Genomic DNA, 13,611 nt, shown 5'->3' with positions numbered 1-13,611 from the left:
TTCTTTTTCTCTTCTTTTTTCTCTTCTTTTCTCTCTTCTTTTTCCTGGGTCGCTTCGCCTTTCTAATGTTCTTATTTGTTTCACAATAAGGTCCTGTAGGGCACAGATTACTGCGCCATTGCCAAACTCCTATCAGTGACCGACTAAGGCATCTGGAGGGCCCGCCCCCAGACCTTCGAGCGCGGCGGGCCCCTTCGTCCGCCGAGGCCGCTATCACGCGGCTCGTGCCCAACGTTGCTATGGAACGGCACACTATATTGAGGGATTGGGGGCTGAGGCGGACTGCATCCGTTGCGTGCCCGCACTGACCAGGGGCATGACAAAACATGATGCTGATGCAACCACGTCCCGCCCTAAATCAGCCCGATTCTCGGCCGAATCACAGCCCCCAGACGGCCCAGCGACCCCCCGCCCCGACTACTGTGCCTCGAAAAAGCAGCCTGGTGCTTCTCTCGCTGTCCGCACTCCATGACGGCGGCGGCATGGACGTCGACACGGCCTGCTGGCCTGCTGGCCTGCGGCCCGCGGCCTCGTTGCTGGCAACCGGTGGGGCGATGGGTCTTTTTCGTTGTTCATTCAGCTCCCCGGCCCGCTCGACCCTGCATCCCCAGCATCAGCTTGAGTGTCGTTGGGTCACGGCCGTCAACTCGGCCTCCAAAAGCGGCTAGAGGATCCGCAACATACCCTAAAATGGGAAGACTTGATTGGCTGGTTGGCTGAGATCAGAGGCCAAGCAACCTGCTGGAACCAACGGACTCAAGGGGACAATGGATCCTAGCAGTGGATCCCATCGTGCCGCGCTTCTCACGCGGCGCTTCCCGCATGCACCTCGCCCAATTGCGCCAATCAGCAGATCTCTCTTAAGTGTTAGACGCCCTGTACTGGCAAGTGCCTTGTCAGGCATTATTTGGCGCCGCATTGGCCTGGGGCTCTCAAACGCTGGACAATCCCCACTCTGCCTTTGTGCTCCAATGGTACGCGTCGGGCGCGCTCAGAAAAGAATGGCAGCATGCGCTCACCTCTGCTTGTCGTGCAGGGAGAGACGTCGGATGGCAGGCTGCAGGTGCCGAAACACTTCGAAAGCCATCATGGAGGAAACTGGCTTCCCCGCCAGCGGTGGGGAAGCATGCTTGTTGCGTGCGTTGAAAAGGAGCCGATGCCGTCTACCCAGACCGACGTGTCGTTCTCGCATCCCATCATGCAGGACCCTCCATACTTCGCCCTTGAGCTTCCGCCAAAATGATACAAGGTGCTGACAGCCCCGTCGGCAACCGTCACTCGGCACTCCCGCCGTCTCCCTTGCGTGCCCGTGGCGCACCGCCCAGCCCATCACCACGCCAAGCACATGTCGACGACCCGGACCTGCCCTTCATCGACGACGCGGCCGAGCCCAGTCGGGCACGGCCGGGGTTAAAGAGGAGCCTAGGAGTTCTGAAGGTGCTGGTCATCTGTGGTGGTACGCTGGCCATCTTCGCCCTCGTCGGGTTTTTGGCTTTCATCTGGAAAAACGCCAATGACGCCACCTTCGAGACCTCGCCCTCTCCCCCGACCACCCTTTGGAGGCGCCTGCTCAACTCAGGACGGCTCCTGCAGATCATCACCGTGTCAACGGTGATGCTCCGCTTCCTGGCGGCCCTACAGGTCGGGGTTATGACCCAGATGCTGTCGTCCCTCGTCCTCGAGCGCGGCGGGTGCTCGCTCAAAGACCTCGCCCTGCTCTCCCTTATGCGAGCCGAGACCTCTGGGCCTTTCGGAGAGATAACGTTCGCCATATGGAGGCAGCGTGGACTGGCGAACAGGGTTTTAGGAGCCCTGCTCTTTCTCCTCCTGATTGTTTCGGGGGTGACCCAGTTCAGCTCGACGCTACTCGTCACCGACATCAGCACGGTCAAGGTCCTCGACGACTACAACATATCCAACATCAGTGTTGCCTTGCAAACTTCTACAACGGAGTTTTACGGAACGCAAACGGGCAGCTACTGGGCGACCCGACCCCCAGCTTACCCCCGCTTCGCCGAAGATCCGGGCTCGCCCGTCCAAGGGGAGGACTATTACGACACAGGCACCACAATTCGCGCATTTCTTCCAGTGGACAGCTCCAGCCAGCGCACAGCGATGCGCAGTTACGAGGGCGTCACGTCGGCGTTTGATGCGCGTGTTGTCTGTGTCCGCCCGCAGTTAACGGTAACCAGTTTCAATTATACCAACATGCTCCATCTTGAAGGAACCATCTCGTGGAACGACAAATACGAAGGCGTGCAGCGCTATGTTCCACGTGGTGGTGTTGCAGACGCACCATCCTTCTCTTGCAAGGCGTCGAGCGGATTTATAGAGCCGAACGTTACCCGGTCCCCGGAAGCCTCGAGCCACGTCTTCATGTGTGTCGTCGGCAACCGAGTGGGGTTTATAGATGGCAAAATGCGCCCCGATTTCAATCATGACGCTTTTGGTTTCAACGCCCTTGGTTCCGACACGCTTGGTTCCGACTCCCTTGGTTCCGACTCCCTTGGTTTCGACGCCGCCACTGATTCCGAAACCTCTGCTGGACCTGCGTCAAACCTCTACGGGAAAGGAGGTGCGGATGGATACCTTCTCTTCAATATGCTATCAAGTTTGCAGCTTTGGATACCGTACATGAAGGAGGACGGCTTCCGGAAGTACAGTATGCAACCCAGCCACCCCCTGACCGAGTCCAACTCTTCGGGCATGTGGCAGAGCCTCCGCCTCGACGGTTCGGATCTCGGCATCGACGCCACACTGTGCTTTATCAATTCCATCGATCAATACTACCACATCACCGCCGACAGCCCCCGCGACGGACAGGAGCCAGCGGCGGGACGGGACGCCAAAACGGGCGAGTACGTTAGCGAGGCGGCGCGCGACTTTCTCGGCGCCACGCTGCAACCCCGTACCCCTGAAGAACGTGGCCTGTTGCGCCTGCACCCACAAAGCAACTGGACGGCGGCAAGCGCTGAAACCCGGTCAACATTCGGCCCCAAACAATTGTATGAAGCATGGACCATGGCCCGATCCTCCGAGAAGCAAACCACTTCTCTGGATCACGAGTACGTCACCACCACGGCTTCGGGGGAATCGATATTCGTGCCGCACCGGGGCCACTCGAGGCTTTTCCAAAGCGTAATGGCGCACACGGGCAACAACGCAGCGCTGGGGTTGCAGGCGCTCTTTACGGGGCTCATGCAGATGGCTTATTACGACGTCTTGCCCGAGTGTGAGCTCAAGGTCGCCACCACCACGCTCTTCTCCAAGGCCGTCCTGATCCCCAACAAATGGGACGGTTTTTATATCTTTTGCGGCGTTTTCGCCGCCCACCTCGTTCTCATGCTTGTAATCACGGCCATGTTCCTTGGCGAGACAAGGATGAGCTTCTTGGGGAGCGCGTGGCCTGCCGTCGCGCAGGTTGTCGCGGGGATTGCCGAGTTGGACGTTCGAGAGTTCAAGGACAAGACGGACGACGAGGTTAAGGAGGATCTGCGCCGCAGGCCTGACGGCCCGCCCGTTTTCATTCGCTCTTTGGCAGTCGAGCAGCACAAGGAGGGGGAGGAGGCGGAAGAGAGTGGATACGAGGGTTCACGCAACTCCAGCGCCGGCTCTCTGCGTCGGGTGTCGCTGGAAAGACCACCCGCCGGTCTCCATTCGCACGTCGACGGGCGAGCAGCGCAAGGGGGAGGTGAGGCGGAACGGAGTGTATATGGGGGTCCACACCGTGACAATACCGACTCGCTGCGCCGGGTATCGTTGGAGACATCGCCCGCCCGTTCTTATTCCCACGTCGGCAGGCGAGCAGCACGAGGGCAGGGAGGAGACGGATCACAGTGGGTATGAGGGTTTACATAGTGACAACCCCGGCCACGGAGCCAGTCTGTACTTTTTTGGTAGATTTTACACCGTTCTTTTTGTTTCTCTCAAGGCACTCGGCCAGCAGGAAGATGTTTGCGATGGTAGTTGATGCAGTGGATGGCATTCCATCTTATACCTCCTGTCTAGGTACCAGGTACTAGTGGTTGGGGTAGTGGGGCCATTTCTAACGGCACTTCAAGACAAGAGCACTGATTGGGCACATCGCCCCACCTTTGGTCTTCTATCAAGGTGGTCTATTGACTTCATTATCCCCTGCTCTCTCATTCGAAAGAAGCCTTCTCATCATGAGTTGGAACCCGCATTCTCAACATCCCCAATGTTGAAATCCGGCTAGTCGGACCAAAGAGCATATTGTCCCAAAGCGTCACTCTCAAACACTTGAAAGGAGCCAGTCACAACCACCATGTCTGCAAAAATCCCACCCCCAGACCGCGCGGGGACGGGGTCGTCATCGCAGCAGATACAGCCACCCCAGGCATCAACAGCAGACGCCTTCTTCGCCTCCCCCCGCGCCGTCTATGTCGCGGCCGCCCTGCTACGCGCCGGCATGCTACTCTACGGCGTGTGGCAGGACGCCGCGTCGCCCGTAAAGTACACCGACATCGACTACCTCGTCTTCACCGACGCCGCTCGCTTCGTCGCCGACGGCGCCTCCCCTTACGACCGCGCCACCTACCGCTACACGCCCCTTCTGGCCTGGATTCTGCTCCCCACCACCTTTGGCAGTGCCGGCCCGTCCCTCTGGCGCCTGCTCTGGTTCTCCTCGGGCAAGGTCATCTTTGCCGCCGCTGACGTGGCCGCCGGCTGGCTGCTCGTGCGCATCCTCCTTTTGGATGGTGGTGGCGGTGGTGGTGGTGGTGACGGCGGCGGCGGCGGCGGCGGCGGCGGCACCATGTCCCCCGCGCGCGCCCGCCGCTTCGCCGCCGTGTGGCTGCTCAACCCCATGGTGGCCGCCATAAGCACGCGCGGCTCTTCCGAGGGCCTGCTCGGTGCGCTCGTGGCCGCCCTGTTGTGGGCTGTGCTGCGCCGCCGCGTCGTGCTGGCCGGGCTGATCCTCGGCTTCGGCGTGCACTTCAAGATCTATCCCTTCATCTACGCCCCCGCCATCGTGTGGTGGATGGACGACGAGCACATGTCGGCCTCTCCCTCCCCTACTTCCTCCTCGGGCAAACGCCGCCGCCGCCGCGACGATGGAACAACAGTCATCCAGCGCGCTGCGGGCTTCGTCACCGCGCCCCGCCTGCTCCTCGCCGCCGTCAGCCTCTCCTCCTTCGCGGCCCTCAACCTGCTCATGTACGCCCTCTACGGCCACCCCTTCCTCGCCCACACCTACCTGCACCACGTCACGCGCATCGACCACCGCCACAACTTCAGCCCCTACAACACCCTCCTGTACCTCGAGTCCGCGTCCGCCGCCACCTCGGGCAGCAGCGGCAGCAGCAGCAGCAGCAGCAGCCTCGGCGGCAGCATCGAGTCCGTTGCCTTTGTCCCGCAACTCCTCCTCTCCACCATCCTCGTGCCCCTGGCCCTGGCCAAGCGCGACCTCGCCTCGGCCATGCTGGCGCAAACCTTCGCCTTTGTCGCCTTCAACAAGGTCTGCACGAGCCAGTACTTTTTGTGGTACATGGTCCTGCTGCCCCTCTACCTGCCGCGGTCCTCGCTTGTCGCCGGCAGCCGCCGCAAGGGGCTGGTCGCCCTGCTGCTGTGGGTCGCCGGCCAGGCCGCCTGGCTCCAGCAGGGCTTCGAGCTCGAGTTCGTCGGCCGCAGCGTCTTTCTGCCCGGCCTGTGGCTCGCCTCGCTGTCCTTCTTTCTCATCAACTGCTGGATCTTGGGCGTGGTCATTTCCGATGTCGGCGCTCTCTGACGGCAATTGGCCTTCGAAGTCGCATCACGTTTGTAAAATGAGAATCCTCCATAGATAAAATTGGATATCATGATAAAAAAACTTCTAAAGTCCTCAACATGTTAAGGAATATCTCTAAAGGGGGTGAGAGCAGACGATGAATGGGTGTTACAGGACCGCAATCATATGCTCCTTTCCAGTCTTCCGCTCTCTTGGTGAGCACGGGCACCCGGCCGGATCCAATACAACCCTCAAAACGAGAGAAGACACACCCTAGTCACTGATCTCGAGCTTTGAACTATGTCTGATAAGTGCTACCAGTAGCCAGCCCGCTGCAACTCATACCAAACGAAGCTAGAGTCCTTGTTTTCTTCCGTGCCGTCCTTCCCGCTTAGCAGTAGCACTCACGATCTCGTTCAGGAGATCACCACCCACGCCGTTTTTCCGTGCTCAGATACCTTGCCGTAGAACACAAGTAAACATCAAGATAAAACAAAGAAAAGAGGTCTGGGACAAACTAAGGGGCTTTTCAAGCAGGAGACACTCTCAGGTCGAGATTCTTGTTCGAAATCGGACAATTCTGAAGATGGAACAAAGCGCAACAAAAGTGACATGACAAATATGAGAAAAAGACGAGGGGGAGGGCCATAAGCCGCATGGTATTATAAGAAAAATCAAAGTCCAACCCTCAAACGCCATGCTGATCCGCCGTGCGAACGGGGACAAAGGAGACCAAGAAGCCAGAAGACAAGGATGGATCGAGCGGGTAAGCACCAGAATGCGTGATCCAGGGAGGGATAGCGAGATCCAACCACCGCCCCATTAACACCAGCCCGCCATAATACGCAAGGAAACTGGAATGCGAATGTGTGAGTGTGTCTGTGCATATGTGTTTCTGTTTGTGTTTGTCGCCAGGGAGAACAAGGTCTAACGAGAGCAGACCCAGAGATGAGAGGATACTTGAAAAATCACAAGACATGAGGGAAGCGCCATGTCAACAAAAGTGCCGACGTCACCACTAGGAGCCGGTAAAAGCGCCCCCGTAGAGATACTTGTAGTTGTCCAGTTTGAACGAGACAACCTTGCCCATGTATTCGGGGCCGATGATCATTCGACCGTCCTTGTTGGGCCCGTCCGCCAGCTCTCTGAAGCGTGCTTCGGGACGGGCGGCCTGGAGAGTCCTGACGATGCTGTCGCTCCAAACACCCTCAACCCAGCCGTCGCGGTTGAGAATGAAGTAAGGGTTCAGGGATGGGATCGGCGAATCTGCAAAGGGGGGCCGTAAGCAATCCTGTGACAGACATACAGAGGCGATCATCGTGGTGGGTTTGGAGAGGATGGGTGGGAGACTTACCAAGATCCACATATCGGATCCGCAGGTACTCGAGCGCGCGCAGCCTTTTCAGTGCGCGAATGCCAGCAAGCACCAAGGCCTCAAAGGCCTGGATAAACTTCATGTCGGTGATGCCCGAGCCAGACTCGTTCCAGTGAGTCACCTGGCGGCAGCAGTTCTTGACCGTCAGGTCGATGCTCTTAAGGCGCGTGAGCCTGGGGTCGGCGTTGGCGGCAAGGGTGTCAAAGAAGACCCGACAGACACGGCCAGTGTACGAGATGTGCTCCAAGCCTGGTGCCGCAAGACCTAGCCGCTGGCAAAAGTGCAGCCGGCTGGACACCTTGATGAAGTAAGGTGGGAACGAAAGTTCGCGCCGGTAGTCGGCCTCGAGACACAGATGCACCTTCTTCAACCCATTAGGCAAATGGGGTAGAATGGCCGCCATAGTGAGGTAGCTCTTTGACTTGGGCTTGTTGTAGGACCCATGCCATTCTTCCAGGTTGGGAAGTGCCGAAGCGATGGCGGCAAAGTCGTCCTCGCTCCGGATGAGGTTCCACTGGCCCTTGCACACCAAAGTCCTGATGGTGGGAACCTTGGGCATCTCCCTGGCGATGTCCAGAGACGACGGGATGTATGGGCTTGACGAGGGAGAGGGGCCAGACTGCGGCGAGCTGTGGTGCGGAACAAAGAACTTGGCGTCTCCAATAAAGTGCCTGACCTTTGGCGCCTTCTTGCGCTCGCCACCTTCGAGCGTGAGTACCCTGACCTTGGGGAATGTGGCGCCGACAAAGTAAAAAGCCTCCTCCAGGGAGCAATTGTCTGCCGGCAGCACGTAGGACGCGGCCGTGAGGCCGTCGACGGTCACAGTGGGGAGCACCGATGTCGCGAAGAGGACCGAGGGCCCGTGCTTCGGCTGGAAGACGGGGAACCAGACCTCGATGTGTCTGACGTAGGACCGCAGGTGTGGGTGCTGGGCAAAGTAGGCCACGGCGTCGTTGACAGAGCCCACCGTCGCCTTGAGCTTGATGTGTCGATAGAGACGCTCCTGGATCAGCACCCGCCAGACGCGGCTGACAAGGGCCAGCTCCGACAGCTCGCGTCGTCTCGAGTGTCTCAACGCAGTGCCCCAACTCCGCGTAACACTATTCATGCCCATGGAGCTCTTGGAGGCAGCCGACACGCGGTAGCCAAAAAGATGGTCGAGTATGCACTCATGGATCTCGGGTGGGAGGTCGTTCAGGTCGATGCCCTGAGGCTGGACAGGCTGCGCAAAGGGCGAGAAGCCAGACCCGTCGTCGTGGTCGTGGTCGTGGTCGTGGTCGTGGTCGTGGTCGTGGTCGTGCTCCATGTCCATCCCATCGCCGATCCTCGCAGGACAACTGGTGCATGTTATTTCCGAGTTTCGGGGCTCGGGCTGAGGAAACGGGGTGCTGCTTGGGCGAGCGGGCGGCACGAAGTCCTGACTTCGTGTCGGGTCCAAGAGCGGAGGGCTCGCAGGGCCAGGCGACACAGGGTTGGAGGCAGCCGTCATTATGGAGGCCAACTCGGCGGTGGCGGCCACCTTGGCCTCGTCTCCGTGGAGTGATGGCGGTCGGTCAACCACGCGAGGCGACCGCGGGTCGACGGGGATCGGGCTGGCTGGCTGGACATCGTCGCCGCCGCTGGCGGGGATGGCGGCGACAGACGGCCGACGTGAAAGAGTAGCAGAGTCCATCGGAATCGGATCGGAGTCGGAGTCGGATTTTTCGTCCAAGGGATCAATCGGGCGCCTCGAAGGTCATGGCAGGGGCGATGGAGAGGAAGAAGTCAGTCCCGTCGCAGTCTCTGTTCGTTTTCTCTTCGGTATCAATCTCTGTGGCGAATGCCAGCGAGCCCGAGGACTGGCTGTTCGGACCGCAGTGCGGGCGGGGGAGTGTGCAGCCGAGGGAGGCAGGACACGAGTCGACGAGAGGGGCCCGGCTGGATTTAGGTTAGGTCGACAGCGAGAGGAGGGATTGAAGCCCGAGCGGACGGCCAGGGCGGTTCGGATCTTGGTTGACTGGAGGGGTGGCAGCGATAGAGAGAGGAGAAAAAAAGGGTTCAAGCCGGCCCAGCAGACGGCCTGGCCCCTCTGGTTGGGGGTAAATTTTGCAGGTGATAGACAATCTCGTCGCTCTGACTGGGTCTCGACTCCGTCAAGTCGGGCTCCAAAGTGGGCGTGTGTTGATGCAAGCCGGCAGGATGGGCCTTAGGCTGTCGCGTGAGACTTGGCCGGCGAGGATTGGCTGGGCTTGTGGGGGTGGTTTGCAGCGGCAGCGACACGGTCAGGCCTATTGGAGCGTGGACATGGCTCAAGAAGCACCAAAATCAAGAGCGGGGGGATGGCTGCTGGCCGTTATTTTGGTGCTCGTTCAGTGCTCGTTCAGTGCTTTGTCGGCGGCAGAGTGAATGGGACCAGCATCGAGCAGCTCGACAAACAGGAGGGAAATTTTTTGTCGTGTTTGCGTGTCGCACAGTTGGCCGAGATTTGCTGTGCTGTTGCTGCGTGCATTGACTGCGACTCAAGAGTCTGCGGTGCGGGCGGCAGCGGACTGATGGTGGCACAGGTCCCAGGGATACGAACGTGAAAAGGAGAAAAAGACAGGAAAAAGCACAAAATAAAAACAGGTAGGTAAATGCACATCAATTTTAAACTACAAATTGAACCGGCGAAAGTGACCACGGATTAGCAGTCCTGCTCCTAGGAACGTGTCAGCGGCTGGCTGAACAGCACGAGGCTTTCGATTGGGTTAGGAGCTGAAGTGAGATAACCCTCGTTTCCGCGACAGGGCGCAGCAGGAGAGACATTCAATTAGAAAACACCGCAGCCACCGCCTTGGGACAGGCAGGCAGTTGATATGCTACCAGGCAGCTTTTCTCATCATGCCGTGGCTCTCCCTCCTCATCATCCCGCGTAAAATCCCGCGTAAATTGAATGCATGAGCCCTAGAGCCCATGCCCCGACTTTCGCTGCAGCCAGACCCCCAGTCGCTGCAATAGTGGAGCCTCCCATTTCAAGCTACCCAATGCAGGCCCGCAAGGTCACTGCTATCGGCTTATCGGTCAGTGTGGCGGTCGTCTGATTGGCCCGCCGTCGGCCTGTTTCTGTTTCCCACCCTGTCTCCCATTTGCAGCGGTCCAGCCCGACCGGTAGTCATGGGCTTCCAATTGAGGCCAACAAGATCTGAGATTCAGTGGTCCAACCCGAAAGCGGGCGATAGCCTCACTTTTGCTTTCTTCTGTCGTCGCTGACTCCTTGTTCCCTGCTCCCGCCGTCCTCGTGTCCCATCCCGCCTTGTCTGCTAACAGATAATAGCCACTACTCAACGTCATATCGAGCAAGCAATCTGATGTCGAGCGCACTCAACAAAACCGTCGCAACCAGCAAAGTCCGGTCCGACTCTCACTGCCGGTTGATTCGTGTCGCGTGCCATTTTTTTCGCTCTCTTCTTTTTTTCTCGTGCTCTCTCCTGTCAGACAACCCCTCCGTCGGCACACCGTCATGACAGAGCGACCGCCGAGGCCCGCCGCGAAAACTCTCGCGCCACGGAAAGCGATTTTGGGGCGGGCCCTGAGCGCATCTCACTGCATAGTTCATTTGCAGATTAATGCACCTGGCTGCCCACCTCGCGCATGAGGGGCGGAGGGGCTTAGGTCATCCCCGATTCACGGTTTCGAAGGTGGGATGGCGAAGACGGGTCGGTGGGCTGCTCTCACAGGCCGGCACGTACAGAGACCGGGGCCCCCGCCCTTTTGCCGGCCAGATGGCCGGCATGATCGGTCTCGCGCGATGAGGACGATTCGCGGTCATATGACTTCCATGACGCGACGGCAAGCCTCACCCCCCTTGGGCAGAAATTGACAGCCGGGCGATCGCGACGGGAGGCCTAAGCACGTCGAGACTAACAAGTATGCAAACACTTCTTTGCACATGGACACGCCGACTGGGTGAGAAAACAACAGAGAACGACCTGAGAAGAGCCAAAGGGGCTGAGTGGGCGTAGGTATGTATTATATATGCGGCACTCTGCATGCTCAAGTATATTAGCGGCATGGCACACGCGTATGACGAGCGCAGGCCTGGTTTGACGCGCACATATTGGACACATGGACGTTTCGTTTCCCCCCCTCCGCGCATGGCTGGCTAGATTACACCTCCGTCATCCTGCCGCCGGCCTCAGGCCGGTGCACCACTACGTCCAACCACTTGCGCCCTGCAACCACGCGTCCTGGAGAGTCTTTGCAACGTTTTAAAGTGAAGTTTCGATGATCCATCTATTAGATAGGCGGGGAGGTGGGGAATGGCAGCTGGTTTGGCAGGTGGCGGCGGGTCAATTTGTCAAACTCTCGCACATGCAGTCTTCCTTCCCCCGCTCACATGGTGTTGAAGCACGCCACCGGTGTGGTTTGAGTGCTTCTCCCGGGGCTTTGATTGCAGCGGGCGAGCATGCAGCATGCGGCCTGCAGGAGGCTGCAACCTCGGACCGGTCTCTGCGCCTGTCCAAGACAGGATGGGAGACGTGGCCCCCACCGCCAGCTACATGTGCCACGAATCAAAGAGAGAAGAAAGGTAAAGTGCGGAGGGTTAGGGCAGGAGATGTGATGCTTGCGTGTTTCTTTCTACCTGTGTCGAGGCGATGTCTCCGTCATGTATGGGGTCGTTGACAATCGTGCTATGAAACGGGCGCATGCTTACCTCACGCTAGTCTAGCCCCCAGAGAAGGATTACGCCAGCACGGGAGCTGCGGCTGGAGGATCTGGCTGTGCCTCCGCCACCGCGATCTTGGGGCGGCAGGGTTTGGTTGGCTGGCAGGCGACGAAAATGGTAGCCGCCGCCATTCCCACCAGGCGCCAGCTAGCTGGGAACCAACCGATACTCGATCGATGCTGGAGCTGAGGGCAGGGGAGCTGAGGACTGAGGATTAGAGGAAGAGAAAAGCCACGTTCCAGTCTGGTGCGTGACGCCACATGCGCCGCGCGGGAGCAAGAGAGAAAAAAAAGTCGGCGTGGTTGACAACAGACTCAAGCCCCGTTGTCGTGGCGTCCTTTCGTCCGGATTTCAGCTGCCACTCGCGATAAGTTTGGCGCGGTTCGTCCTTTTTTTTTTTTTTTCATTAGCACACCCGCCGCCTCTCCTTCTACGACAAGCTGGCGCCGGGTTGGACCAAGAAAAAAGGGGGCAGCACAGCATCGTGGGCTGGGCGGCAAACTGCAGTTCGGAGTGCACCTACCAAACCGACCACGCCGTCGACGCCGTGACGCAGCGTAGAGCCAGCGCGAGGCTTCCTGCAGAGTGCACCTGGTGGATGTAAAGGATGGGGATCGCGACCGTATCTGGGTAGTACCTATAGGTGATTGGACAGGTCCGAGGTAGGTGGTAAGGATAGGAGAGTGGGTTGGTCACGGCGGTGCTTTGGTCCTTTTGACGCCGCTCCAGTGCGTTCTCCATCAATACTCGCTCAATATTCGGAGCTGGGCGAGGTCAAAGCCCCAGGTCGGGCTCCATAGCTCAATATAGCCTCAGCGGGTTTGGACCCAGTAGGCGGTGTAAGGGGTATGCGAAGGATTGGAAGAACGGAGGGACCAGGAGGAAATCAACCTTAACTCATACCGGGTAGGCTCGCTGTTCCCGAGAGAGCCAAGATGTATTAGAGGGGAGGCCTAGCTTCGACAGCAATGCGCATCGTTCAGAGAGACTGTCTTCGCCTACCCCTTGAGGCCCATGGCCACGGTCTAAACATAGACCCCGAAGGGGGTGTTCTGCCCTTGGCCATTTCAACCAGGAGTCTTTGCCGACAAAGCCTAGGTCTTGGAAGAACATGCAGAGGCTGGACCAGGCCTGAAGCGCTGCGCCTAGGTTTTCTCTCCTTGACGTGTGGGTATCATTGGCGTGTCTTGCCTTCTAGGTAGAACCCCCCGGCACTGGTTTCTCGTGTCTCCTGCTCTGTCTCTGGTTTCGTGGCATCGTCATGGGAAAGGTAAACAAACGGGGTGCGTGCTTCAAGCCAGAGAATAGCCTTACCCGGGGTTGAAAGTTGGCAGTAGAAATGCGGAAACGAAGTGCCTCGATATGATCGCCAGCAGGGAAGTGTCACGCTCTATTATGGGCCATCCCTTGTTTGATCGATAAACCCAATGTGAACAAATCACAGCTATCAGGCATGCAGGCGAGTAAAGGAAAAATGTCCGCGACACACTTTCAAGTCTTGGCAGTCAATGACGGCCGCCCGCCCAGTTTCGCGTGCCTCCCCGACTCCCACATGCTGACGCAGGGTCCCACCTCTCCCAACGGTGTCGGCGGAATATGTTTTCAAGTGGCGGTGGAGGGCGACGGCCTTTGCTTTCATTCCCCATCCAGCGGGGCAGTGGAAATAAAGAATTAAGGTGTATTGCGGCTGATTTCTCATGCAAGGCGGGGTTGGCCAATTCCACGCAGGCCTGGCCTGTCGTCCGGTCAATCCCTTTTCTGCCGACGCTCCTCGAATTTCCCAGGTCGCTGGGCGATCGTGTTGTTTTTAGTTGGGGTCTGCTGGGA

At 58.6% G+C, this 13,611-nt stretch overlaps 5 protein-coding genes across 5 annotated transcripts; 4 read left to right on the top strand and 1 right to left on the bottom strand.

Annotated features, from left to right (window-relative positions):
- Positions 1 to 326: 326 nt before the first annotated feature.
- On the top strand, positions 327 to 668 carry GGTG_10472 (hypothetical protein; the record flags this gene model as incomplete). The annotated part of the gene is made up of 1 exon (XM_009228345.1): positions 327 to 668. One exon carries the CDS (start codon positions 327 to 329, stop codon positions 666 to 668), a length of 342 nt encoding a protein of 113 aa, XP_009226609.1.
- A 311-nt stretch (positions 669 to 979) lies between these two features.
- Positions 980 to 4,137, top strand: GGTG_10471 (hypothetical protein). Its single transcript, XM_009228344.1, has one exon. The coding sequence runs from the start codon at positions 1,240 to 1,242 to the stop codon at positions 3,844 to 3,846; it is 2,607 nt and encodes an 868-aa protein (XP_009226608.1). The 5' UTR covers positions 980 to 1,239; the 3' UTR covers positions 3,847 to 4,137.
- GGTG_10470 (hypothetical protein) lies at positions 4,126 to 5,839 on the top strand. Its single transcript, XM_009228343.1, has one exon. It carries the CDS (start codon positions 4,286 to 4,288, stop codon positions 5,744 to 5,746), a length of 1,461 nt encoding a protein of 486 aa, XP_009226607.1. The 5' UTR covers positions 4,126 to 4,285; the 3' UTR covers positions 5,747 to 5,839.
- On the bottom strand, positions 5,801 to 9,870 carry GGTG_10469 (hypothetical protein). The gene is made up of 2 exons (XM_009228342.1): positions 7,080 to 9,870; positions 5,801 to 6,991 (listed from the first exon to the last, which is right to left on the bottom strand). Exons 1-2 carry the CDS (start codon positions 8,770 to 8,772, stop codon positions 6,744 to 6,746), a joined length of 1,941 nt encoding a protein of 646 aa, XP_009226606.1. The 5' UTR covers positions 8,773 to 9,870; the 3' UTR covers positions 5,801 to 6,743.
- Positions 9,871 to 9,995: 125 nt separating this feature from the next.
- On the top strand, positions 9,996 to 10,870 carry GGTG_10468 (hypothetical protein; the record flags this gene model as incomplete). The annotated part of the gene is made up of 3 exons (XM_009228341.1): positions 9,996 to 10,138; positions 10,393 to 10,470; positions 10,757 to 10,870. Exons 1-3 carry the CDS (start codon positions 10,016 to 10,018, stop codon positions 10,868 to 10,870), a joined length of 315 nt encoding a protein of 104 aa, XP_009226605.1. The 5' UTR covers positions 9,996 to 10,015.
- Between the last annotated feature and the right edge of the window lie 2,741 nt (positions 10,871 to 13,611).

The sequence above is a fragment of the Gaeumannomyces tritici genome (assembly GCF_000145635.1).
Source record: "Gaeumannomyces tritici R3-111a-1 unplaced genomic scaffold supercont2.6, whole genome shotgun sequence".
Lineage (NCBI taxonomy): Eukaryota > Fungi > Ascomycota > Sordariomycetes > Magnaporthales > Magnaporthaceae > Gaeumannomyces > Gaeumannomyces tritici.
The sequence above is the reverse complement of the archived record's forward strand: the minus strand, read 5'-3'. Positions and strand labels throughout refer to the sequence as shown.